Raw genomic sequence first — 27,505 nt, forward strand, 5'->3', positions numbered from 1 at the left:
TCGCCATGTGTTTGCTGAGGAACATAATAACACACTGCAAAGTACAGTTCTGACTGCTAATAGCTAGAGTTCAAAACAAAGTGCCTAAAAATAATTGCTTTGCTTTTGGACATGGCACAAAACATTTTTTGTACCAGATAAAATATGGCCATTAAAAGTCGCCCTTTAGGGGCTTCCCTGGTGGTGCAGCGGTTAAGAATCCGCCTGCCAATGCAGGAGACATGGGTTCGAGCCCTGGTCCGGGAAGATCCCACATGCCATGGAGCAACTAAGCCCATGCGCCACAACTACTGAGCCTGTGCTCTAGAGCCCGCGAGCCACAACTGAGCCCGTATGCCTCAACTGCTGAAGACCGCATGCCTAGAGCCCGTGCTCCACAATGAGAAGCCGCTGCAATGAGAAGCCCACGCACCGCAACGAAGAGTAGCCCCTGTTTGCTGCAACTAGAGAAAGCCCGCTCACAGCAACGAAGACCCAACACAGCCATTAAATAAATTAAATAAATAAATAAATAAATAAATAACGTCCTTTATTCAAGGGAAGTGAAAACGACCACACCCAAACACTTGAAAGCAAACCCCAAAATGAGTTTAAGCCTCAGAAGAGTCCCTCTCAGTTCATTCATGTCCTAATCTTCCAGTGGCAGTGAAGGAAGGCTGGGGGGGTGGCATGGGGAGAGCAGGGGGATGATTTCTATACATGTGGTATGCTAACCTTCCAGTCGTAAGACTTCAAATAAAACAAATGTCAGAGTAGGTAACTCACAGGCTAATTTTAATATGCTCTGCCACCACGCATGTTGCCTGCGGGGACCCCGCCTGTCTGAGCCACGTTCCCTCGCTGCTGTCCTGCCCCTCAGTTCCTCGTGCCTGATGTTAGAGCGTGGTTGTGCCTCTGTTCTGCCCCAAATCTCTTAGAAATACGTGAGCGGCAGGGAGAAGGTAGTACAGCACATAGGTTTTAGCGTCAGAAAAACCTGGGTCTAAATCCTGCCTGTTCCAGTACAGAACAGCTCACTAAGCTTGAGACAATGTCTCCAGGCCAGTGCTGTCCAATCGGACTTGGTATGATGATGGAAATGTTCTGTATCTGCACTGTCCAATGTGGTGACTGCTAGCCTCATGTGACTGCTGAGGACCTGAAATGTGGCTAGTGTGATAGAGGAATTTTTAATTGTTTCATTTTAGTTAATTTAACTTAAATAGCTACATGACTAATGGCTACCCTAGTGGACAGAGCAAGTCTAGAAAATGGAGAATTCTCCCTCTTATGGAGGATCCCCATGTGATAATGGACATGAAATACCCCGATAAAAGGCTCTACTATTAAACCAGGTCCTGCCCTGAAAGACCTTCAGAAACGAGTACTGACACAATCTGGACCACTTCCCGTACTGAGGCGGCATCTCTGTGAATCTGCCTGGGTGGGTCTGCTTCAGTCACAAAGCGCTAACACTGGTGCTAGCTACCTCCACACAGGTGTGCAACTCTGACTTTCTAAACACTGCCTGACAATGCAACTGATGCTATCTGGTGTAAAGAAGTTTGCTTCTTCCTTTTTTTTTTTGTCCTGATCATGCTGATTAAACAATTGGATTTTCAGAAAACTTTTTTTTTTTTCAGAAGCCTATTTTTAATTAAATTCTTACGTGACACTCTTTGACATCTCAACATTGTTTCCAGATAGAAAATGTTTCTCATTTCAGTTAAACTAATAATATCATTGTATACCAATTGCTTTAAACTAGACAATCTATCTGCACAGGTTAAAAATATACAAAGACATCCATTTTAAGAAACACAAATCAAGCAGCACCAATTTTATTTTATAGCATTTATTATAGTAAAAGTTGCTCTTGTAAAACACTAGTGATTTTTGGTCCATATCTTATTTTCCATTTGATGTTAAAACATTTTACATTATTTACAAAATAAATTGCAATATTTATGATACATAATTTTTTTTCCTGACCTTTGGAACATTATTACAGTTTCAAGTAACTAAAAAATGGCGACTAGATGTACTGAAAAGTATATACTGAACATATTTAATCACCACAGTAATTTAAAAGTCCTGATCTTTACTTCTTAAGATTAAAATTCATTAACATGAAGTCATTCAGGAATCTCTGGGATTTCTCTATTATCCACAATGAGAGTATGAATAATCCCTTCTTTCCGCTTCCCACTACTGACAGCCTTTATGTAACAGTCATGGTTCCCAATACTGAAGTGAGTTTCAGTCCCGTCATCTACAAACTCACCCTGGGCAAACAAAAGAAGGAGGAATTAGTGTTCCAGAAACATTTGTCTTTGTCTAGAGCATTAACATCACCCAAAAAGGGAGGTATAATGAAGTACATATTAGTTCAATGTTAAACTTGGCAAGATTAAAGTTAGAAGCTTGTATTTAGATGCTGTTACGTCTCTGTTATGGAGGTTTCTTATTTGTACCCCCTACAATCTTTAAGAATCTTAAGTTTCAGAGAAAAAAAAAAAGTGTACCTAATGGCTATGTGTCTATAACATACACTATGTAGACAATGTAGACCATTTTCAAAAGTAAAAATAATAAACCTGATAGCAAACATTTATTAGTGATTTATTCTATACAAAGAATGGTTTACATGCATTATTTTATTGCATCCTCACAATAACCTGATTGGAGTACGATTACTATCCACATTTGATATGTGAGGAAACTGAGGCACAGAGTAGTTAAATTACTTGCTGAAGGCCCCAGTCAGTAAGGGATGGAGTGTTCTTAACCACTCTGAACATCTGATTCCCCAGTGTATAAGGTGGCTTACAATAAATACATTAAAAATAACATAAAACCAAACACTACTGAGTCTAGACTTGCTCTGTCCAGTACAGTAGCCACTGGCCACATGTGGCAACTGAGCATGTAATGAGGTGGGTCTAAAATGAGATACTATGTTAAGGGTAAAATATACACTGGATTTGGAAGACTTAGTATGAAACAAAGAATGTAAAATGACTCAGTAGAAACTTTTTATATTTATTACATGTTAAATGATAATATTTTTGATATACTGATTTAAATCAAATTTTTATTAAGATGAACTTCACTGTAAAACTTCTGAAATCTGGCTACTAGAAAAGTTATATATGAAGCTCATATCTGTGGCTCATATTTCTATTGAACAGCACTGATCTAGAGTAAAAAGATAGGGGCCAAGTGGTACAGAGAAGGAATGAAGAACAGGAGGCTTAGAGGATAAAAGTGGATTATGCAAGCAAGCACCATCAGACTCACAACTTGGCTATGAGCTTCCTGGCAGCCAAAGCAGACAGAGCAAGGCCCCGTAGCTAACATTATCTAACCAAAGAAAGCACAGGAGGCATCAGAGAGGGAAGCTTTTTCTTAGCTCTGGGAAGAATCTGGCCAACACGGAGGTGTACTGACCACAAGGACTGGGGGTGCTGGCCCTGGAGTCTAGTGTGTTCTTTTTACCCCTTTTCACATTGAGCTTTGAAAAAATCCCTCAGGTCATACTTCTGTAAAAATCAATTTAGAGGGCAGAGGAAGGGTTGACTAATACAATCCTTGTCAGTAGCTTCTTGGTAATTTGACAGATACATGGTCTTGGTCACGGTGCTTTGAGATGAAAAGGAAATGGAGAAAATAAGCTGTAACTCACAGGCAGCAAGAGCAGGTGTGCATAGTGCTGGGGAAGACTGCCCGGCAAACTAGGTCGTAGTTACAATGAGGAGGCAACTGGGTGAGACAGAGCTATTGTCCAAACACTTGTGGTTTCTTGTCAATTACTGAGGAACAAAGACATTGTGGATGGACATTATTTTCAACTCCCTACTTATTTACAACCACATTCTTAAATCTCTCTTTACATTTGCACTGGAGAATTCCTGGAGGGTGGAAGGAATGTGATCCCAAACTGCAGACTCCATCTAGGGAATTCCAGGGTAGGAAAGAGAGAATAGGAAGGACTAGTAGATGTGGCATCGGGCACACAGTAGGCATGGAAACTTAAGCTGGTCCAAAAGGAGACATAAAATACTGAAGAGCTCTCCAAGCCTCTGCATAAAAGTCTCGATGGGTAGGTTTAACCCAGAGGGTGGATCAAACTCTGGAGGATCAATTTTGAGTGAGCCCTGGTTACATTTCCCTTCAAGAATTAAAACTAGGATTAATAAAGAGAAAAGCATTAATCTTTGTAACCTTTGATTTCTGGCTTGGGCACTTCCTTAGAAGCAGATTGGCTATAAGACCCAGCTAGTCTGCTGAATACATTCATCCCAGACCTTCCCTCCAAGCACATCTCCTCACCTTCCCAGACCTACAATAGAGAAGGGAGATAACAGCAGCAACCACAACTTGCAACTAGCTAAACTGTGCCAGGGGAGGAGAGCTTCTCACGATCTCTAGCCCTGGTGTTCACGTCTGAAGCCATGAAAGGGGACACCAGGGCTGGTATACCACCTGCTTGCCAGCTGACCCCAGAACACATGGGAATTTCCACCCAAAGATTTCAGCTCCTGCTTCCACACTCCCAGCTGTCCAGGACCGCCTCCCCTGCTTCACTTCCTCCCCTGCTGTACCTACCATTATTTCCTTCCCACTTGAGATGCACTCCTATATTCATCCCACCACAGCCCTAACAGTGCAAGCAGCAAAAGCCCAACACACTGGGGTTTGGATGGGGATTTCATTGTGCTTGGCTTCAATGGGTGGGGTAGCCTCTTAGCCCTGCTACTCTACAAATTCCACTTGTCTTCTGGGGTTCGTGACAGTGCCCTTTCCTACCTGCCTTTGTGTGCATCATTTCTTTTTAACAATCTTTGCTTTTAGAAAAGTACTATCTGCTTTTTGAGTGTATGGTGTAAAGCCTTCCTATTCAGAGTGTGACCTGTGGACCAGCAGCTCTGGCAACACCTGAGGACATGTTAGAATATGCACTTTAACAAGATCCCAACTGATTCTATGCATGCAAGTTTGAGAAGCAGTGGTATAAAGCACCCCTTTAACCTGGATAAACACAGGAGGACTCAACCTTTGGGGAGGACCTTTTTTTCTTTCTTTTTTTTTTTTTTACAAACCCTTGTGTCGAGGACTGACTTTCAATAAGTTTGCAGCAAGGGAGCTGCTCTGCTAGGTACGAAACCCAGACCCAAAAGGAGATCGTCTACGAATGGTTTAGCACCATGGTCCTCATGAAACGGGCATGATGGGCGAGGGGGCGGCCACCTTTCTAGCCGCGCACCCGTGTCCCAGGACGAAGGATTCTCTGCACCGGACCCTGGTCCCGACGTGCAGCAGGTTGCGCTGTGCTGCACCACGCTGGGGAGGATTTTGTAAATGTGGGAACTCTTTTCAGGGTAGAGGCTGGTCCAGGAGAGGAAAGGTAGAGTATGAGCTTGGTGCCACACATAAGTTGTTACCAAACTCTCACTGCCCCAGGCACTGCCCAGGAAAGTTCTTCAGATTTTGGAGTCAGTATTACTTCATCTCTTTTTTGTTTTTAACCAAGAGGACCTTCATTACTTATAAAATCTCCAGTTAGGAAACACAGCAACATTTCAATGGTCACTCACGCACATGGTGAGGGTAATCAAAAGGTCAACTTACTGCTGTCTCCATTTTTTTACCATTGCACCATACATCCATAGTGTCTTTTTCTGTAAAAGTAACAGATGAAAAAAAAATTATAATCTGTGATTTAAAGTTAACACTTTATTATTTTAAGAAGAGTCTGTTACACTGGATTTTGAAAACTCCATTAATTCCATTCATGGCTTTGAAATTCTTCCAAATTTGAAGAAACTGTGTTTATCTTTTGTTCGCAGACGAAATAAAAATGAAAGCAATCTTCTAAGAAAAAATCATGATCCCAATACAAATTAATGAAGACTTGTTAAAGAAAATCTTTAAAGGAGGATGCAGACAAATGAATGCAAAGAGGGACCTTTCCACACAGAATGTCTTTTTTTTCATATCATCTGAAATGTTTTAATAAAATTTTAAGGTCTCGTTGTAAATCAAAGAAGGGTTTACACACTCCCAGGATTACAATGTGTTTCCATTTAGGATACCAATATATTTTAGCAAAATAAAGAGTGCTTTTGGCCTTTTAAAAACATACATACTTTAAGTAATGCAATATTTGACCTTATCCCTTTTTTATTTTTTGGATTATAGCAAGTATTGCTTTTCTTTTTTTTATTGGAGTATAGTTGATTTACAATGTTGTGTTAGTTTCAGGTGTACAGCACAGTGACTCATTTACACACACACACACACACACACACACACACACTTTTTCAGATTCTTTTCCCTTATAGGTTATTACAGAATATCGAGTAGAGTTCCCTGTGCTATACAGTAGGACCTTGTCATTTATCTATTTCATATATAGTAGTGTGTATTTGCTAATCCCAGACTCCTAATTTATCCCTCCTAGAATGTCCTCTAACATCAGTGACTAGATGATTCCTCCTGCCTCTCACTAACCCGACTGGATGATGGCACAAAGAGACTGCCAGAAAAGGCTACCCTGCTGTTCATACAGGATAGATAGCAATTTAGCCTTAAATTTCATACTGGATAGCACAGTAATCTCTATTCATTTTGTTATGGTTTCACTTTGAGGAAAATTACTGGATCATAAGAAAAAAATATAGGCATAGTACTTGATAGACTGTTCAGATTACAGTGCTGACATGATAGAGCAAAATGCTGCCACGATACACTCGGGCATTAGCTAAGCGGCCGCAGCTCACTCCAGGGAGGTGTGTACATGTGTGCGCGTGTCACAAACGCATATGCATTTTGGGGAAGGATCCCTAGAGCCACTTGTGAATGTCAATGTCCCAGGGAGTGGCAGGTGGGAGGACTGCACTCATTAAGCAGCCAGAAGACGAGCTTTGGGTGTTATAACGAAGACTAGAGAGAAGCGGGACCTGTGTGTGCATACGGAGCCCAGGGGTCAAAACCTGCCTGGGCCCCAATGTTCACTGCAGCACTATTTACAATTGCCAGGTCATGGAAGCAACCTAAGTGTCCATCAACAGATGAATGGATAAAGAAGATGTGGTGCATATAGACAATGGAATATTACTCAGCCATAAAAAGGAACGAAATTGGGTCATTTGAAGAGACGTGGATGAACCTAGAGACTGTCATACAGAGTGAAGTAAGTCAGAAAGAGAAAAACAAGTATCGTATTTTAACGCATATATGTGGAATCTAGAAAAATGGTACAGATGAACTGGTTTGCAAGGCAGAAATAGAGACACAGATGTAGAGAACAAACTTATGGCCACCAAGGGGAGAAAGGAGGGGTGGTGGTGGGATGAATTGGGAGATTGGGATTGACACATATACACTAATATGTATAAAATAGATAACTAGTAAGAACATGCTGTATAAAAAATAAATTAAAAAATTCAATTCAAAAAAAATTACATGCTTTCTTCTGGTAATTGTTTGCATTTAAATTTCAAATCATTAAAAAGTACTATTCACGGGCTTCCCTGGTGGCGCAGTGGTTGAGAATCTGACTCCTAATGCAGGGGACATGGGTTCGAGCCCTGGTCTGGGAGGATCCCACATGCTGTAGAGCAACTAGGCCCGTGAGCCACAGCTACTGAGCCTGCGCGTCTGGAGCCTGCAGAGCCTGTTGCTCTGCAACAAGAGAGGCCGCGATAGTGAGAGGCCCGCACACCGCCATGAAGAGTGGCCCCCGCTTGCCACAACTAGAGAAAGCCCTCGCACAGAAACGAAGACCCAACACAGCAAAAACAATAAATTAATAAACTCCTACCCCCAACATCTTCTTAAAAAGAAAAAAAAAAAGTACTATTCATATTAAAAAAAAAAAAAAAAAAAAAACCTGCCTGGGTGTCAAGGCTGGATGCCTTGACACTGACAAGCCGTCCACTCCAGGAACACGGTCTCTTCTCCCTGCACCTCGAGATGTGAGCCTCACTTAGAGAGTGGAGAAAGGACTTTGAACTGGGCTAGAGGGAAAGAGAAGAGCAGAGGGGCCCAGGAGGTACGGGAGGGGAAGCCCAATGGCAGCCTGAGTGGGGAGCATCTACGGCCACAGTTGTGGGGAAACCCAGCTCAGCCACCTGGATCAGAGCACAGGGTGCTCAAATAAACCATGACAGTGGTGACAATCGGAATTTTATTTAGTGGGCCAACTGAATGTGTACATGTACTCAGATTTTCTATAACAGCTGTTATTAACATGCCTCTGAAGAACACTGCTAATCCAGAAGCCATAAAAGAAAAGAAAAGGGGTAAGTAAATCTGACTACATGAAAGTAAAAAAGATTTCTGCATGATTAAAAAAACACATGCATACGTATAAGCAAAGTCATAAAATAAATGACAGACTGGGAAAAATACTTGAAGCTCACAATACAAAGAGCTAATTTTAGTAACAGAAGGACTCCTAGCAATCAAGGAGAAAAAGACCAACGACCCAAGAGAAAACAGGTCAAAGGACACGTACAGGCATTATCAGAAAAGAAACACAAAAGGACCTTAAACACATGAAAAGAGGCTCAACCTCACCCAATTCTGAAAGGGGCAAATAAAAAACATGCTGAAATACCATTTTTCACCTAAAAGTAAAGTAGCTGGTGAGCCACTACATTTCTAAACACAACACTGTAAAATTCTGGAACATAAAGATGAGCCCCCAAAAGCTTCCAGAAAGAAAAAACTAATGGGATTCAGACTGCATAGAACTTCTCATTCAAAACAATGGAGAATAGGAGACAATGGAACAAGGCTTTCAAAATTTCTCAGGGGAAAAAAACTCCACATTTTAAAGCTAGAACTCTATACTCCACAAAAGTATCAACTTCATATAAGGTTCATATAATATTTAGCTCCTAGACACCCTTTATTAGGAAATCACTTAAGGATATTTTCCAGTAAACAAAGGTAAAACTGGCAGCTGTGGGATTCAATAACTGATGGAACTAAAGCCAGGGTTCCATGAAAGCAAGCCCAGGACAGCCACTGGGCAGCAGGCCTGGGAAGCAGCTATCTAGTTTTGAACAGGAAGTCAAAAGACACCCAAGAATACTGTCATTAAGAATGAGAAGTTTTCAAAGCAATAGATAATATGAGTAAAAAATGCAAACAGACATTAGGAACATGAGCAAAGAAGATATATTTCCATTTCCAACAAGAAAAGAGAAAAGCCACCAGAAGAGCCCAGAAAAACAAATGACTAAAAAAAAAAAAAAAAAAAAAAAATCAAGGCCCAATTGTGAAGTAAACAAAAAATGAGGTATAATTTTGAGAAACTGGTAGATTATAGAACAGAAAACTCACTTGACCTTGACACTAAAAACAACTTCCTTTGAGTGGCACAGGGGGTGTGACAATAATACAGAGAAAGAATGTAACCGTGGCCCACTCCAAAAATATTTACAAAATCACAGTAATATAAATGTTATTTATTGGTTTTTAATTTTAGAATCAACCTATAGAAAAAACACAGGAGAACACAGTTATGGCTACAGAACAGAATACAAATATTAACTACTCTGATGATGTCAAAGAAAAGGTAGAGAAGACAGAATTTGAAGGTGGTAAAGGTGGGAGAGGAGCGACGGGGGAACTATATGTTCACAGCCTCATCTAACTCAACAGGGGATGAAGTAAATTTGAAAGCTGATGATGAAGATGGTGGTAGCGGTAGCAGAGGCATGAGTTTTTTACTGTCTCCAAATTTCCCTTGCTAAAACAGACAGGGCAACAGAACAGAACCAAAGACCCGATGGACAGTATCTACACCACAAACTCTACAGTACCAATAGGTGGGAGAACCACGGGCAACTCCAAGACCGTAGCTGTAGTATCGGCAACCATGCAGAAAGAAGCAGAGGGAAGCAGCAGAGCCTCTGGTGGACCTAAGAATCCCCAGACAGCAGTCCCGGTTCTAACTGGAGCGTTCGGAGTGGGGATGTGTGAAGAGCAGCTGAACTATAAGGGGTTTTACATCCTGACAGTGGACAGGGTGTGGGAGCAGCGGGAGGGGTCTGAAAGGGCTACAGCAGTCTGGGCCCCAGGAACCCTCAAACCAACCCGCCGAAGCTCCCTTCCAGTACAAACCCCAAACTGAGCACCCAGGGAAACGAGAGTAAAAGAGAAAATCTACAAAAAACGGGGTAAGGAAACAGCAGCCATCTCAGAAAGTGTGCCCCAATGATTTTTAACATCATCCAAAAACGACAGAAAAGGGAACTCAAGAACCTGAAGTTTAAAAAGCTACACACTCCCTTCTATAAATTCAGAAAAACTAAGATCATATAAGAATTATCAAAGAGAGGTACTGAGCTCTAGATCCACACAAAATTGTAAGAAAAAAGAACAGACTACCATCATTATAGATAATAGAAGTATCAGAAAGACATGCTTACATGAAAGGTAAAGCTGTAAAATACTACTTCAAAACGAGCTGAAAGAAATTAAGAAAATCATACAAGATATGAAAGAATGACTAAACAATGATTAGAGAAACTCTGAGAAATGAAGTATATAGAACTCAGTAAAAATTAGAAATAAAAATAATTTCATAAATGAGGACTCAACTAAAAGGAACACAAAACAAACACAATAAATAATTCCTTAATAGAAACAGAAAATGAAGAGGAGGAAAATTTTTTAAATCAAAAAGAAATAAAGATGACAGTACAAGTCACAGGCTGGAAGAAAATAACTGCAAAACATATCCGATAAAGAATGTGTATCTAAATATCTTTGTTACATTTTTAGAATTATTGACTGACAGGAAGTATTTAAATGGCAACCTAGACATTGTCTTTTAAATATAACTGAAGCCAAAATGGTTGAAAAAATTAATCTGCTTTTTTCTCATGATACGTAAATCTCATAATGCACTAAAGATTATGGTTCCAATTTTTTTTAACTCGTTATCTAAAATATACTAAGAACTCTTAAAACTCAACAGTAGGAAAACAAACCACCCAATTGAAAAATGGGCAAAAGCTCTATAGAAACAGCTCCCCAAAGAAGATACACAGATGGCAAATAAGCATATGAAAAGATGCTCAACACCACATATTATTAGGGACTTGCAAATTAAAAGTGAGATATCATTACACACTTACTAGAATGACCAAAATCCAAAACACTGGCAACACTGCTGGCAAAGATGTGTAGTAACAGGAACTCTCACTCATTGCTGGGAGGAACACAAAATGGTACAGCCATTTTGGAAGACAATTTGGTGGTTTCCTATCCTCTTCAAGAAAAATGGACCCAATTTCTTTAATAAATAAACCATACAGGAGTTTTTTGGTTTCCTTTTTTTTTTCCAACTATGTGCATTTATTACCTGATAAACATTTTTCATTCTTAAAAAAAATTTTAAGGTATTTTCTAGCATTCAACTAGACTATATACTATGTTTTTTAATAAATTTATTTATTTTTGGCCGTGTTGGGTCTTCGTTGCTGCATGCAGGCTTTCTCTAGCTGCGGCGAGCAGGGGCTACTCTTTGTTGCGGTGTGTGGGCTTCTCATTGCGGTGGCTTCTCTTGTTGAGGAGCACGGGCTCTAAGTGCAAGGGCTTCAGTAGTTGTGGCACGTGGGCTCAGTAGTTGTGGCTCGCGGGCTCTAGAGCACAGGCTCAGTAGTTGTGGCGCACGGGCTTAGTTGCTCCGTGGCATGTGGGATCTTCCCAGACCAGGGCTCAAACCCGTGTCCCCTGCCTTGGCAGGCGGACTCTTAACCACTGCGCCACCAGGGAAGCCCTAGACTATATACTCTTAAAAGACACAGACAAAGTCTCTTCATTTATGGATCCTCAAGGCCTGGTACACAAACTGCCCTTTAAGAGGTTCTCAATATTACCTAATAAATGAATCAATGAATTAATGAGATGATCTACATAGTCTTAACTTAGTGATATGAGAAGCAGGAAATACTAAGAGTAACCAGAAGAGTGAAAAGGTAGTAAATATTTGTCTTGCAAGTTTTGTAGGCCCAATAGAAACTGAGAACACAGATGGCAATCTATAATAGCAGAACTTAGCTCAAAGAGCAATGGCTTACTTTTTATTTTTTAATCTACTTTATCTGGACTGATGATTTTGATCTGCTGCAGTCCTAAACCTATTGCTATCTAGAGAAAAATTCCCTTTTTACTGATGAATCTTTAATTTCTAACTGCCTTTAGACATGGTTTTAAAGAGAAATATCAAATAATAACAAATGTCTACATCAATATTTCTTTCTTTAAACCCAAGTTTATAATCCTCGAATCCATCACTATAAAATCTGGCTCTCATATTTTCCATATAAATCAGTCGATTCAATGAATACTTCATTTCCACAGGACACGTGAGAAATATAACTGCACTTAACATTCTCTCCTATTCAAAGCTCCCATAAAAGGTCTGGACAGTTAGAGGAACTAATTAAATGGCCACCATAAAAAGCCAACAAATTCTGCAGAAACGGCTCTCACTTACCCAGCACAACTCTAAAGTCCTCACCATCCAAATGTAATACCCAAGTATTGGTGGTTTTTGATCTGTTCTCCATATACTTCTTGAGACTTTTCCCATTAATTTCCAGAGTATATTCATAAGCAAACCCACTGACAGCATCTATATTTATGCTTGCTTTCATCTTTGAAGCTCCAACACAGAAGGTTTCTTTGCCCACTAATTTGAACATCCATTCTTTTCTTATCTCTTCCTAAGTAATAAAATATAAAAGTTGAAAACACATAAATAGAAGAAAATTTAATATTTTCACGATACAAAGGTTTTAGAAAATAAAGTCATTTTAAGTTTAAATATTAGATGTTATAGTCTATGAATTGCACAACTATTATTAGTTTACTTTGTATGGCAAAATGATACAGGCCAATATATAAAGATAACCACTGTAAGAGAAAAGCCTTGCATTCACATATGAAGAATCTACATTAGCAAAATCAAGCTTCCCTGTACACCATATTTACAAAGTAACAGTTTTTCCTACCTTCCCATCTACATATACCACTCGTTTGCCTGATGTGGTCCCATGTTCGAATTCAATCTTATGGACTCCATCACTTAAAGCAACATCCCAAACAGCTACGAGATCTGTCATTTTTTCCAGGCTGTAAGGAGGGCTAAGGGAATAAAATTAAGCAATTATAATAGGCCAAAACAGTAATGGAATAACCAATTAATCCTTCCAAGGTGAAAATATCAGATTTCAAAAAGCCCTGAAATTATAAAATATTAAAGTGATATTAGCTAAGAAAGCCTACTTACAGTACATGTAACTATCTTCTCCCTCTTATGCATTCTTCTTTTAAGATGAAATTACTATATATGGGTATATAGTCAGATAATTCCAAAGTCACCTTAATATAATAGGATTAAGAATCAGTCAGTTTATCCACGAAAGTATTCTAAGCTAGGCCACAGAATAATGCTTGGAAAGGTCAGTAAAAAGTTTCTACTTCTCCCTCCCGTCACTTAAAAAGCACAGTATTTAATTTTGGTTTTACTTTTTCAGATCCAATCACTCTAAAGCAAGAATTCTCAAAACATTTTATACTTAAACCAATAACTAGGGATTAATTTTAACAAAAAAGGTTCTAATTTATAATACTAAGACTGAGGAAAAAAGAAGTCATGGAAGAAATGTTCTATAATAGATATAAAAATGTTATGGAAGATAGTAATCTTGTCATTATTTTAGGAAATCTTATTAAAAATATAAAGGATTCTGTTTTGTCAAGTTTCTGGCACAATTTAATATAAAATATATATTATATGTGTGTCCTATGTGAATAACCTGTTATGTATAATGAATATGTAACATGTAAGTACTATTTTGATACTGATATAGATCTTTAGCTTTGAGAGAAGTAACATTTATTACAGCAATAATGATCATAGCTAACAGTTATTTAGTACTTACTGTGTGTCAATCACTGTGCTAAGAGCTTTATATATATTAACTCAAAGAATCCTCACCATGAGGTGGGTACTATCATTATCTCTATTTATAGATGAGGAAACTGAGGCTCAGAGAGGCCAAGGGCTTGTTTAAGGTCACAATGACAGTAAGTGGCAGATGGGATGTAAACTTAGGACTCTGGCTCCAGAGTCTGTCTCTTGACTACATCCTACTCTTCATTCACTCTAATCTCCTCTGTAGGGTCTAAATCAAAGACAGTAAATGGATTTTATATCATTTTGAAGTGACTGCCAAGAATTTTGTGCTGAGATGGATTTGGAGACCTTACCTCCAGGTCCTATGGGAAAGGATGCCACATTAGTGCTGGCTACCTCCATGCCAGGTGTTTACCACCCTTGCTCGAAATCACAGAAAAGCAAAACTATGTGTTCTGCAATATTACAAAATGTGTCCTTTAAAAAGTAGCCTGGATAAATACCTCTCCTGAATGATTAAAACTTCCTTGAAATTTTCATAGCTAGTTTTATTGCAATGCAAGACATTTACCTTTCGTCATCTTCAAAGATAGGACTGTCATCTCCAGATGCCATGGTTGGCAAAACAGTCTTTAATCCAATTAGCAGCCAGGAAAGAGAAAAGGAGAATTGCAGCAAAGAAAGACTGAGAGCAACAGATGACATCTGCAAAGAGTTTTTCTAACCCTGCAATCCATTTCTTAAATTGCACGCAGTTTCTGATGAAACAGCGTTTACATACAATAGAATTGCAATATCTAATTTTCAGGGAAAGAAGTTAAATCATGCAAATTAGCCAATCATATTTTTACCTGTTATGGATTTATAATTTCCTAAAACCAGAGAATAAACTCTAGTTTATGCCACTGAACTAGGGAAGCCAGGGAAGCCCCCTGAACTGTATATTTTAAAATGGCAAATTTTATGTCATATATATCTTATCACAACTTAAAAAATTAATACTGTAATATATAAAAAGCCCATTGAATTATACCCTTTAAATGGGTGAAATGTATGGTATATGTGTTAAGCTTGCAAGAAGCATCCAGGGATATGCCAGTTTGCTTTCTAAGAGCAAATGTAATTTGCCCACTTACTCAAGCCCACTTAATTTACTAGTGCCAATAATGAATCCATAAAAGTTACGTAGTTTGCTCAGGTCACTAGAAGAGCCCAAGCCAAAACTAAAGTCCAGAACTCCTGTGTAATTAACTAAACAGTATCTGGGCTGTAATGCTAAAATCAGAAGCACACATAATACTCACACACATAGGAAACCCCCCACATTTGAATATTTGGGATTAACAGTTGTACCCCTGCCAAACCTACTGAAAAATAATTTCAACTATTTTTTGCTCCCAAGATCTACTCCAGTCTAGCCTTTTCTGTATAGATGTCCAAGGGTGCTCACTCCTTGTAAAAAACGGGAGATTGACAATCGTTTTGGTCTGGAAACAGCCAGAAGCCACAAATTGTTTTTTAAAAGATATTAAGGGCTTCCCTAGTGGCGCAGTGGTTAAGAATCCGCCTGCCAATGCAGGGGACACGGGTTCGAGCCCTGGTCCGGGAAGATCCCACATGCCGCGGAGCAACTAAGCCCGTATGCCACAACTACTGAGCCTGCGCTCTAGAGCCCGTGAGCCACAACTACTGAGCCCAAGTGCTGCAACTACTGAAGCCCGTGCGCCTAGAGCCCGTGCTCCGCAACAAGAGAAACCACCGCAATGAGAAGCCTGCGCACCGCAACGAAGAGTAGCCCCCGCTCCCCGCAACTAGAGAAAGCCCGCGCGCAGCAACGAAGACCCAACGTAGCCATAAATTAATTAATTAATTAAAAAATTTTAAAGATATTAAAGACCTTAGCATCCATAAAAGCGATCCAGCAGGCAAAGAAAAGCTAAGCATTTTGGAATGAAAGCTAAAGATTCAAAACACACCGTACCCAAAATAAATCCCTCGTTTTTTTAGCACCTTATATATTTGTGGATTTTTCTAGTCTTAAAAATATTTCTTAGGGGAACTTCCCTGGTGGTCCAGTGGTTAAGGCTTTGCCTTCCAATGCAGGGGGTGCGGGATCCATCCTTGATCAGGGAGCTAAGATCCCGCATGCCTCATGGCCAAAAAACCAAAACATGAAACAGAAGCAATACTGTAACAAATTCAGTAAAGACTTCAAAAATGGTCCACATCAAAAAAAATCTTTAAAAAAAATTCTTAGGATATCTCCTATGAAAGCGGAGGGTATCCTGCAACTATCAAAGCAAAGAGAATACATAGCAATAGAGTAAGCCAACAGCATAATATAAACTTAAATAAGCATCCTTTGTAAATCAGAGTAGATTTTGGGATATCATTCAAAATTTGCTCTACAACTTTTAGAGACTCTAGAAAGTTCAGTAATTCAGCAAACTTGAAAGAACTGCCCAATTTTCCATTATAAGGAACTTCAAATATTATCACACTAACATAAGGCATCGTACCATATTAATTATAATTATATTTCATATAAAGTATAAAAGACAACACAGCAAATTAGAAAGGTTAGAAATCAAGATCACAGAAAAAAACTTTTTCCCTCAACTATCAACATTCACTTATACATTCAACATTTATTTATAGAGTATCAGTTTAAGGTGTTGAAGAAGTTTTGGAAATAGTGGTGACGGTTGCACAACATCATGGATGTACTTTATGCCACTGAACTGTACATTTTAAAATGGCAAATTTTATGTCATATATATTTTACCACAACTTAAAAAATTAATACTGTAATACACAAAAAACCCGTTGAATTATACCCTTTAAATGGGGGAATTGTATGCTATATTAATTATATCTCAACAAAACTGTTTTAAAAAAAAACACCCAGGGCTTCCCAGGTGGTGCAGTGGTTGAGAATCTGACTGCTAATGCAGGGGACAGGGGTTCGAGCCCTGGTCTGGGAAGATCCCACATGCCGTGGAGCAACTAGGCCCATGAGCCACAACTACTGAGCCTGCGCGTCTGGAGCCTGTGCTTCGCAACAAGAGAGGCCGCAATAGTGAAGAGGCCCGCGCACCGCGATGAAGAGTGGCCCCCGCTTGCCGCAACTAGAGAAAGCCCTCGCACAGAAATGAAGGTCCAACACAGCCAAAAATAAATATAAAAATAAATAAAAATAAATAAAAGATTACTATATAAAAAAAAAAAACCCCAGGTGCCCTGCCAGTAGTGTTTCTTGGAATATGATTACACCTATAACCAAGAGATGATCACAGCTGTCCATGTATCTGTCTCACACAGATCTCTAAGCTACAAATTGGACTTAATAAACACATGTCATATTCTAAATTTATCCACCATACATACATTTAATTATCACGACCATGTGACCAAACTGGAAAATGATTATTACAAAGAAAAATCCCCTGTTTCAACACAAAGTTTTAAGGATGTAAATAAAAAGGAGAAACAAATTCCATTTATTTTCACTGATAAGGACAATGTCACTCACTCACTTGAAACTTTACATGTCTTCAAAGGAAGCTTTCTGAGTATCTGGTGACATACCCATCAGCATAATCCTTTAAAATCCCTCCCCTAGCAACCCAGCATCCATGTATCAGAAAGTATGACAAATATAAACAGTTTCCACTGTTCATCTAACTAACCCCAGCTTGAATTTTGCTTTAACTTAGGTTTAGTCGTATTGGAGACTGTAATGGTTTATCCAAGCTAAACCTAAGTCAGTTTTAAAAATTACTAAGGTACTCACAGTTCCTTTTCAGCAAAGCTCTAGGTAAGGCCAGCTACAAGGCAGGTCAAACTTAAAGAGGTGTTGACACCGTCCGGCGGGTCCCTTGTGAAGCACTGGGATCTCCAGCAAAGTCTGTCAGAAAGCTCCCTAAGCCAGGTGTTCCCAAATGCGAGGCACAAAAACGGAAATAACTTTTCCGAGGTGCATTTTTGCAACGTATACCACAAGCCTTACGAGGGATTCTCTCTACACAAATAATCGTGCTCAAAAAACCAGACGGAACAGTGCTCAACAAATTGCTTTTTGTAATAGCTAAGAACTGAAAACCACCTGTATGCTCACCATCAGAGAGATAATCCATTATGTAAATCACAGTCCTGTCACTCAGCGAGCGTCAAGCCCCGGCCAGGCGCGGTCAACCTGGCCCCAACACAGACTAGCGCGGCCAATGAAAAGGATGGAGAAAAACATCGAAAGCCGCGCGCAGACGCGTGGGATGTATTAGTAAGACAAAGAAGCCGAGCTGCGGCACTTTACGATCCATGTTCAGCAAAACTGCAGCTCGCTCATGCTTGCAGGGAAGAGGGGACTGGAAGGAAATACACCTTAATGTTAACCCGAGTGTCTCCCGGGAGAGGGGGATCGGCTCCTGCGCTTCCTTGCTTGTGCTTTTCTGCTCCACTTTTCCGACGGCGACAAGTATGAATTTATACTCGGGGAGAGGCCGGAGCCGCGGGTCGCTGGGTCTGGCCGGGTAGGGGGGCCCCGCCGCCCACCCCGGTCCCTGCCCCGCCCGCGGCCCGGCCGCCGGGAGACACCAGGAGCCCCCTCCCCGCCCCCCGTGCGGGCCCGGGCCTCACCGCAGGGTCGCCAGGCCACGGAGACACCGCCCACCGCTCGGCGCGCCCGCCGCCACCGCCGCCGCCCGGAGATGGCGGCCGCCAGCGCCGCGGCGGGGTCGCGTGGGGCTGCGGGCAGGGGCTTCCGGGGCGGCCGGGCCTCCCCACCTGAAGTGTGGGGCTCACCTGAGCGCTGTGGGCCGCGGCGGGGCTCTGGGCCCAGAGACCGGTGGGTTCCGCCGACTCGGCCACTTAGGCAGCGTGGCCTCGTCCCGTCGCCGAGAACCAGACGCAGCCTCCGCGGAAGCGAGAGCTCAGCAGGCACAAGTCCCGAGCGCACCGACTCTCTGTCGCGCTTCAGGTCCCCAGGGGTGCCCCGCGCAGGCCGCCTTCCTTCTCCCCGCGCGGCGACCCAACCCCGCCCGCGGTGACCCAACCCCGCCCGCTTCTCCCGCCGCCGGCTTTGCGTTCTCACCCCCTCCCTAGGCTCCTCGGTAAGAAACAGCGGATAGCCGGCGTTGGTCGGACGCCGGGGAAAACCAGGTGGGCCAAACCCCCCTACCTGCTCTGTAGCCGCGGGGCAGGTAAATCCGATCGTGGCATTCGCTCCTTGAAACCCTGTAAGGCTGCTGGCTATTTCTTTAAACATCAAAACTCCTTAGGGTTGGCGCAAGGCCCTGTGTTTGACGTTGCCCCTGCCTCCTCTGGCTTCATTTAGATCCTCAAATGTTGCAAAGTCCTTCTCACCCAGGGCCTCTGCACGTGCTCTTCCCTCTGCCTGGACGGTCCTCCCTGCCTCTTCCCTTAGTTAACCTCCATTTTGCTGTTGAGATTGTTCTTCAAATATCATTTCTTAAGGAAAACTACGCTGGCCCCTAAGGCTTGCAACACCTGGAATTCTCCTTCTCAGCTCCATTCAGGGTGTGCAAGTATTCTCTGTAATCTTTGCTGAATGTGCAGTGTAATTGTACACCAAGGTCCGAGAAGGCGGGACGGTGGCTGATGGGTCCTCACTCTAGCATCTCCCACGTCTGCACAGTGCAGGCTTGTATTAGGCTCTGATAAATATTTGTTAAATGAATGAATGAAGAGCAGGCCTGAGTAATGTTTTAGGTGGCCTCGATTTTTTTCACATTAAGGAAGAGACAGCATCACTGCAGGGAGGGAGGACCGTGGGTGAGTGGGCCATCTGAGAAGAGCAGTGAGTGGTCCCTGTGGAGAGTGGGCCCCAGCAACAAAATAGAGACATGTGAAGGGATTCTCCGGGGGTCCTGGGGCTCTGAAGATTTGGAGGAACAGGGACATCTAGGCCCCATTGTGTAATTTCTTCCTGCAGCTTGATGTTAACGTTAAAAAGGATTGTTTCACCTCTGGGATTGGTAGTGAGGGTGCTGAGCAAGTATGTGAGAGAAGGGGAGTTGGGAAATAATAAAGAACAATCTATTGATTAGGTCAACCTGTCTGCAGAGTAGTAGACTGGATCTCAGAGAGCACTGATTTCTTGTTTGCCACCCTGTATTGAAAGCTCCCTGAAGACAAAGACTTTTCATATTTGTGTTTTTTTCTGCACTAGTGTCCTGAAAAGAGAGTTTTCAATAAATTATTGTTAAAAGAATAAATTAGGGGGCAAAGGTAAAAGGCCTCAGAGTGGTGATTTCCAGAGATGAGACAAGGCTAGCTGAAGATACCTCCCTAATTCCTTTCTCCCAATCCTTAGTTCTTCTGAGAAACAGCTGTGAGTTGTTGGGCTAGGACCAGGAAACCCTGGTTGGGCAGCAGCTCAAAAGTATTCTTTAATGAAGAATCATATTTTCTTGTAAAACTTTGGGAATCAGAATATCTTTTACAAGACCAATGATGTGTAATTTATCGAATGCTTGCTTTGTGCCTTGTGTATCATTGCCTGTCGTTCTCACAACAGTCCAGTGATTATACTTACACCCATTTTGCAGAGAGACCCAAAGCCCTTCAGAAGTTGTGGAGCCAGGCCTGTGGGATTTGAAAAGTTCATATTAACAAGACCTGTTATTAGAAAAGTATTAATTGTGCATGAACAGAAATATAGGTCCTGTCTTAGAGGCCTGGGGAGCCCCTCTTCCCAGGGGCCCCAGAATGTAGTGGGGGGTCAGCCCACTCGTGAAGTGTACCCAAGTCTGTCCCCAGAATAGGCGAGGCAGTCGGATTTCTCCACTGGCTTCTTCTGTGCCACTGTTTCTTCCTTGGGTATAGGTTCTGGGATACCTGGAATTAAGGAACACACCAGTTTGGGCTGCATTTTCTACCTACTCATTCCCTGGGTCTAGGACACTGGAGATAGGAATAGTCACTTGTTATCAAACAGTATTGTCATGGAAAGAAATAAAGTCTGAACAAAATACTGTGGAAGGTATTGAACTGAGTGTGAAACGTACTCATCTGGCTGATCCTGCTTTTGACTTTATTTCCACTCTCAGAGTGTCTTCTTGTTACCCAAGAAGTACCTAAATGTTGCTCTAACCTCTTAAGCTGCCTCTCACCAACGTGCCCATGGACATCAGTGATTTATGTTAAGACAGCAGCTAAAAGTGCTTTCATTCACAATAGTCCATGTTTTCGTCGGGCCTCCATTGGAAAAGGAAATTGTTAATGGATTGACTGATTTTCTGAACTTACTACTTAAACAGCATGAATGGACATCAAAATAAAAGGGTAGGGGCTTCCCTGGTGGCGCAGTGGTTAAGAGTCCGCCTGCCAATGCAGGGGACACGGGTTTGGGACACGGGTTCGTGCCCCGGTCCGGGAAGATCCCACATGCCACGGAGCAGCTGGGCCCGTGAGCCATGGCCGCTGAGCCTGCGCGTCCGGAGCCTGTGCTCCGCAACAGGAGAGGCCACAGCAGTGAGAGGCCCGTGTACCACAAAAAAACAAAAACAAAAAAAGGGAAAAGTTGCATAATCTGATACCTACAGGTTTAAAACTTTCCATGCACCCTTCCAGTGTTGGTCCAGCGTGACTGTTGTCTGTGTGTAAAAGGAAGAGGCACCAGTGCTTTTCAAACGAGCCCGGGGTCCAGGACTCTGGCCTCAGAGGATTGTATGTCAGCACCAGTGCCAGGAACCACAGCCTCCTGTTGCCAGCCAGGCTGCTGCTGCTGCTTGGGTCTCTCTCCTTCAGCCCATGGAGGCTCTGGCTCTATCTACACAAAACACAGAAAGTGGAGAAGCAGCGAACCAAGGTGATTTTGTAGAACTTCAAACCAGAAAAGTTTGACAATTTCAGGAGAAAATAGGTTTTGGTCTGAGTCATCTGGAGAGCGGGGTTTGTAGATACACCCTTAATTAGAGCAAAGAGCCAAAGGAAGGCACTTTTTAAGTGCCTAAGGATCATTCCAGGGCACATGTTCCAATTGCTTAAGACTAAAAATCTATATCTAGTTTATTTTGAGAAATTTTAAAAATATGGAAAAGTACAGAGAAAAATACCCATATTCCCACCACCCAGAATTGACCATCGTTAAATATTGGCTCAATAAAAAAAATCCCAGTAGAAGATAAAGCCCTATCTGACTTTCACCCACAGCACCATTACTTTCTTCTCCTCCCCAAAGGCCAGCGTTCTCATGGATTTGGTGTGTTTGCTTCCAAGTCCACCTTCTATAGTTATATAGAAATTGTATACATGAGTACATGTTTTAGGGCATGATATAGTTCTGCCTTAAAAAAGTATTTACATGGTACCATGCATGGCAACTGGGAATTTGTGTGAGAGCGGGACAGGATTATAGGAAGCCACCCTTTGGAATTCCTGTTGTTGCCAGAGCTGATCCTGGTCTCTGCTCACAACCCTTCAACCCCCTACCTTTAGCACGAGTTTACCTAAATCTTTAAGTTAAAGGGTCCAGAGATAAGAAAGGAATCTATAAACAAAAAAACAGATGGAACCAGCTGGGACCAAGATGGTGATGAATCTGACCTACAACAGACCCTGAGTCTCATTATATGTTGATTTAACTACCTTAGCATATTAAATGATACACCCTACCAGCCACCATGGCTGGACATTATAGAACAAAAAGGATCAAAACGGGTGGTATGCCACTCCTTTGGAAAAAGCCCTGCCCCTTCCCTGGTAGACTTATGCATATGCCTCTCTGTCATTAGCCTCACTCCTCCTCCCTTTGTCTTTACAGTACTTTTTTTTTTTTTTTTTGGCCTCTCCCGCTGCGGAGCACAGGCTCTGGACCCGCAGGCTCAGCGGCTACCACGGCTCACGGGCCCAGCCGCTCTGTGGCATGTGGGATCTTCCCGGACCGGGGCACGAACCCGTGTCCCCTAGCATCGGCAGGCGGACTCCCAACCATTGTGCCACCAGGGAAGCCCTACAGTACTCTTTAACATTAAATCCCTCTTGCCAGGTGGGTGAGAAGATGATCTGTGAACTTAGTTCCCCGCTTCTCTATTCTTTGGCCACTGAATAAAGCCTGTGCTGTGTTCATCTCAGCTTCTGTTTCATTATTCACTCGAACCCAAACGGAAAAAGAACCCTCCCCTGACAAGGCAGAGAGCCTTGGCCGGGCTATGGCCTGAGTAGGGTCCATACAACTTAATTCAGTAACAGTATCACCATCATCACATTTATTCACTATTTATTGACAATCTCTTATATGGCAGGCAGCGTGTGAGGGGATATGACAACGAGAATCACTGATGGCTTTTCCCCACCCGTGAAGTTTACATTCTAGTGGAGAAGACAGTCACAAAAATTAGCAAACGGATGCAACGAGGTAGGTTGCCTCCACGATGGCTCCCAGAACTCCCTACTTCCTAGTATCCACATCCTTGTATAGCCCTTGTCCAAGTGTTAGCAAGGTTGGTTTGTGCAATCAGTAGCATACAGCAGAAGTGATGCTATATCACATCCAAGATCAGGTTATAAAAAATACTTCAGCTTCTGTCTTAGGTGCTCACACATTCTCTTCATCACTTCCTCTGTGGGAAGCGGCTATGTATGTGGACACTCAGGCAGCCTGTGGAGAGGTCCACTTGACAAGGAATGAACTAAGGCCAGCCAGCAACCGCATGAGTGAGCTTGGAAATGGATCCTTCAGTCCGCTTGAACCTTGAGATGACTCTAGCCCCGGGCCAACCCGTTGAGTGCACCATCACGAAAGAGTCTGTCCAGACCATGCAGTTAGCCTACTCCTGTATTCCTGACCCACAGAAACTTCCAGGTAATAAATGTTTGGCTTAAGCTGCTATGAGTAGGGGTAATTTGTTATGCATCAGTAGATAACTAATACAGAGACAGATGAAATAATTGCAAGTTGGAATAAGTGCCTACACCAATCTTACAGTAGAGCAGATGCCCATCGGGAGAAGTGGTTCATGGAGCCTGAATGCTGGTTTCAGATCCTGGATCCTGGCTCAGCCACATACTAGCAGTGTGACCTTAGCAAGTCATTTCTCTAAACTTCTATTTTTTAATTTGATCATTTGTAAAACAAAGATAATAATGGTACTTACATTAAAGTTGTGAAGCGTCAACAAGTTAGAAAATGAAAGTGCTTAGCCGAGAGCCTGACACATTTTAAGGGCTCAATTCATTTAACTGTTGTTAGGCTGTATGGATTCTTAAGCATTTGTTATTAATATATTTACCTGAGCTGTTGTCTTTTATACTGGAAAATGGCTACTGAAGGTGAATGCTGCTGTATAAATCTGACTCAGATTTAACAATATAATTCAACACTGTATTGAGCACCTACTATGTGCCAGGGACTAAGCTAGGTACTGGAAAAAGATTAGTGAGGTATGATCCATGTCCCCATGGATCATACCTCCCCAGGGGAGGCAGAGCAAATGTATTAGTGTAATAAAGGATTCTAAGTCTAAAAGACTTGTGAGTCGAAGAATCTGCAAGAATTCTTCACCAAATGCCATTCATATTTGCTATACTTCTTATTGTGGGGAGGCACCTGATAGTTCTATACTCAGGAGAAAATTTGAGAATCAGTTTAGAAATTTAGAAAATAGATCTATTTTAATTGCTAATGTAGGCTATAAAATTACACTGCGGGGGACTTCCCTGATGGTCCAGTGGCTAAGACTCTGCGCTCCCAATCAGGGAGCCCGGGTTTGATCCCTGGTCAGGGAACTAGATCCCACGTGCCGCAACTAAGAGTTCACAAGCCGCAACTAAAATATCCCTCATGCTGCAACAAAGATCATGCACACGGCAACAAAGATCCCATGTGTTGCAACTAAGACCCGATGCAGCCATATTAAATACATACATACATAAAACCTTAAAAAAATTATACTGGGAAGTCAAAACACAGAGGAAAGCAGTACAATGAAATGAAGACAGGCTTTGGATCTCAGCTTAAATGTCACCTCCTCAGGGAGGTCTCCTGTATGTAACCCTATTCTCTTCCTTCATAACAATTGTTATAATTATATGCTTATTTGTATTCCATATTTCTCTTCCCAACTATACTGTAAGCTCCATGAGGGTGGGTTTACTCACCACCGTAGAAAGTATCTATTTCAATCCGTGGTACGTAACAGGTGCTTAATAAGTTTTTGTAAATGAATGAATGTTAAATGAATGTTAGAACCATTAGAATCCTGGTGGGTAGATGAGGTCCATAGAAGCCTCTTGAGACCAGTGCAGCAGGATGCTGACCTAAAGACTGAACTTGTGTGCAGGGCCCTTTCCTTTTCTGGCAGAGAGGTGCTAGAAAAGCCTTAGGGGTTCAGAAGAAGGGATTCCTTTGGAGGACAGTGCTCTAGAGCTTCCTCCCCTCCCCTTGCTACATACAAAATCCAGGAGTGATGGGAGAGAGGTTCTGTTGTTAGGAATTAGAGAATAAACAGCCTTTTTTGCTTTGAAGATTGTGAAGGATACTGGTGATCATCCGTCTAGCGTCCATTTTCCTCTTGATCCTTACAGAACTCCAATTTTACCCAAGTAGCCATGTTTCCTTCTTGTAATCCATGTGACTCAAGGAGCACCCACCCCAGAGGGTAAACTTTTCCTTGGTAACTTGATAAACTTGATATCCTGTACTTTCCAATAACTTGTCTTGGTAACTTGTTGAACCACTGCATCAAACAAGTCCAAAGTCTATCTTGCCCCTGGACTTCCTGTTATGTGAGATAATCAATTTCCTTATTGCTTAAGAAGACAGTTTGAATCCGATTTTTTTTTAAAATCAGATTTTGTATTCTATTTGCAGGCAAATAATCCTAATTGACCAATGATGTTTGGCCTCCTAGCTATAATTAGGGCAGCTACACTCAGAAAAGTGGGTAAGTCACCATATTACCCTGGAAAAGTCAAGCAGTGAGACTCTTTGTGTTCCAAGTGTTGAAAATGAAAATCTGCCAACCAGGCTAGTGTGAATAGCTAAGTATGGAAAGGGCAGGGGCTGGCGGTGGGGTGAGGACATGTTTGCATGGGGCAGACAGACACAGAGATCAAACTCATAGTGGCTCCAGCTGCCTGGAAGAAGGCTGAGTATGGGCCTGAAAGTTGAACCCTAAAAGCTGTGACCCTGAGACCTCCTTGTGAGAGACACCATGCCCTCCGTGGGAGATCCCTGTTGGCCTTTGTGGGACCTGCTGTGCTACAGACTTGCATCATTTGACCAGTTGGAAAGTACAGGTTGCGAACAGTGACATCGTGTGGCTATAAGATGCAATGACAAAGGCCACCAGGCCTTCCCTTCAGGTGTGTCACAGCTGGATTTTCCTTTGGGAATTTTTGGATCGCTTAACCTGCTATGAGTTTTTGAAAAAGGTGGGAAGGGGCCCTATTTGTAGATTCTGAATTTATTAAAGTGATACAGAGAGGATTGAGATGATTTCCTTTTGTGGAGAAAAAGAACACTGATCATATTTGTACACTGTGGAGCCCTCCCCCCACCCTTTTTTTTGTTTTTTTTACAGTTTTTACTTATATATCAGGATGCAAGAAAATTAGGCTTGAAAAGACCCAAACAAAAGCCTTTCCATTTTATACTCCTTTTGAAAACTCATCTATGGTTCCCCATCGCCTCCGGTACAAAGTCCCAGCTCCTTAGCACACCTGCTAAAGGCCTTCCTTCTCTGATTCTCCAATGATTCAACATGCTCCTCAGCTTCCTCAGGAAGCCCATTATATTGGCCAATGCTTTGGGAGTTAGGTTTTTGGGGAGGGCAGATATGAGCTGTACCAAAGAAGTCTAGGTTTAATTACAGAAAGATAAAAAAAAAGTAAGGTTTACTGAGCACTTGTGAACTAGGCATTATAATAACGTGCTTTGGAGTTATTAATTTGCACATGAAGTTTTCTCTAAATACTGATAGGGACAGAGTAAACGGCCAAAGTAGGTGATTAAATAGTTAATTCCACTAGGGGATTGTAAGGAAAAAGTATGGGAGACCCCTGTAAGTTAATGATCACTCAAGAAAGCAGGCTTGCTTAGCAACAAAACCATGCAACAGAAGCATGACTTGCCCCAAAACAAAACAGTGGTGGCATGAGACACACATCCTGCCCAGTGAGGTCAGTAAATTAATGATTCCTAGGACATGCTTCTCTGTGCACACTAAAAACAAAAATATAAGGAAAAGGTGACATTATACTGAAACCCGAGATGATTTATCATATTTTAGTATATGTTACTGCCTTTTTGCTCATATCCATTGTACCATGACAGTCCCAGTTCGACCATGTGGGGACAAGAAAACTCCTCCACCTGGTGTGGAGGTGGAACTGATGATGGAAGCTTGATATCTACTCAAGAATGAGGAAGAAGGTGGTCTTCTTTTTCTTTGATTATAAAACTGTAGCCCACTAAGTTCTTGGAGCGGCATTCCCTTGCCCACCAGCTTGTAAGCCTCACAAGCGTCCTACTCTAATAAAACACTTCTGATCTATCACTTTGCCTCTCAATGAATTCTTTCTGTGCTGAGACATAAAGAACAGCAGGTCCTTGAACCCCCT

General features: G+C 41.9%; 1 protein-coding gene and 2 long non-coding RNA genes across 8 annotated transcripts in view; 2 read left to right on the plus strand and 1 right to left on the minus strand.

The window, feature by feature from the left end:
- Positions 1–27,505, plus strand: part of LOC125964464 (uncharacterized) — a 129,445-nt gene that overhangs the window by 5,008 nt on the left and 96,932 nt on the right. The window lies entirely within an intron of this gene.
- FAIM (Fas apoptotic inhibitory molecule) lies at positions 1,805–19,461 on the minus strand. Of its 6 annotated transcripts, XM_049710106.1 has the most exons (6): positions 19,101–19,461; positions 14,496–14,554; positions 13,017–13,149; positions 12,500–12,728; positions 5,611–5,660; positions 1,805–2,264 (listed from the first exon to the last, which is right to left on the minus strand). In XM_049710106.1, the coding sequence occupies exons 1-6, from the start codon at positions 19,185–19,187 to the stop codon at positions 2,115–2,117; spliced, it is 708 nt and encodes a 235-aa protein (XP_049566063.1). In that variant the 5' UTR covers positions 19,188–19,461; the 3' UTR covers positions 1,805–2,114. The 6 variants fall into 6 exon arrangements, with proteins under 6 accessions (XP_049566063.1, XP_033260007.1, XP_033260008.1 ...); XM_033404116.2 differs by lacking the exon at positions 14,496–14,554 and having other exon boundaries at positions 19,101–19,460; XM_033404117.2 differs by lacking the exons at positions 14,496–14,554; positions 19,101–19,461 and adding an exon at positions 18,725–18,897.
- On the plus strand, positions 18,974–21,386 carry LOC125964467 (uncharacterized). The gene is made up of 2 exons (XR_007477514.1): positions 18,974–19,081; positions 20,768–21,386. It is a non-coding gene; the product is annotated as an uncharacterized LOC125964467 (long non-coding RNA).

Source organism: Orcinus orca, chromosome 5 (assembly GCF_937001465.1).
Source record: "Orcinus orca chromosome 5, mOrcOrc1.1, whole genome shotgun sequence".
NCBI classification, from domain to species: domain Eukaryota; kingdom Metazoa; phylum Chordata; class Mammalia; order Artiodactyla; family Delphinidae; genus Orcinus; species Orcinus orca.

What these genes read in the sequence shown, in the direction of transcription:
- FAIM (XM_049710106.1), bottom strand. Translation starts at nt 19,187, where the DNA reads ATGTTTAAAGAAATAGCCAGCAGCCTTACAGGGTTTCAAGGAGCGAAT. An exon ending in TGGTATATGTAGATGGGAAG is followed by an intron (nt 12,729 to 13,016) that starts GTAGGAAAAACT and finishes TTTATTACTTAG; the next exon opens with GAAGAGATAAGAAAAGAATG. An exon ending in GGACTTTAGAGTTGTGCTGG is followed by an intron (nt 5,661 to 12,499) that starts GTAAGTGAGAGC and finishes TTACTTTTACAG; the next exon opens with AAAAAGACACTATGGATGTA.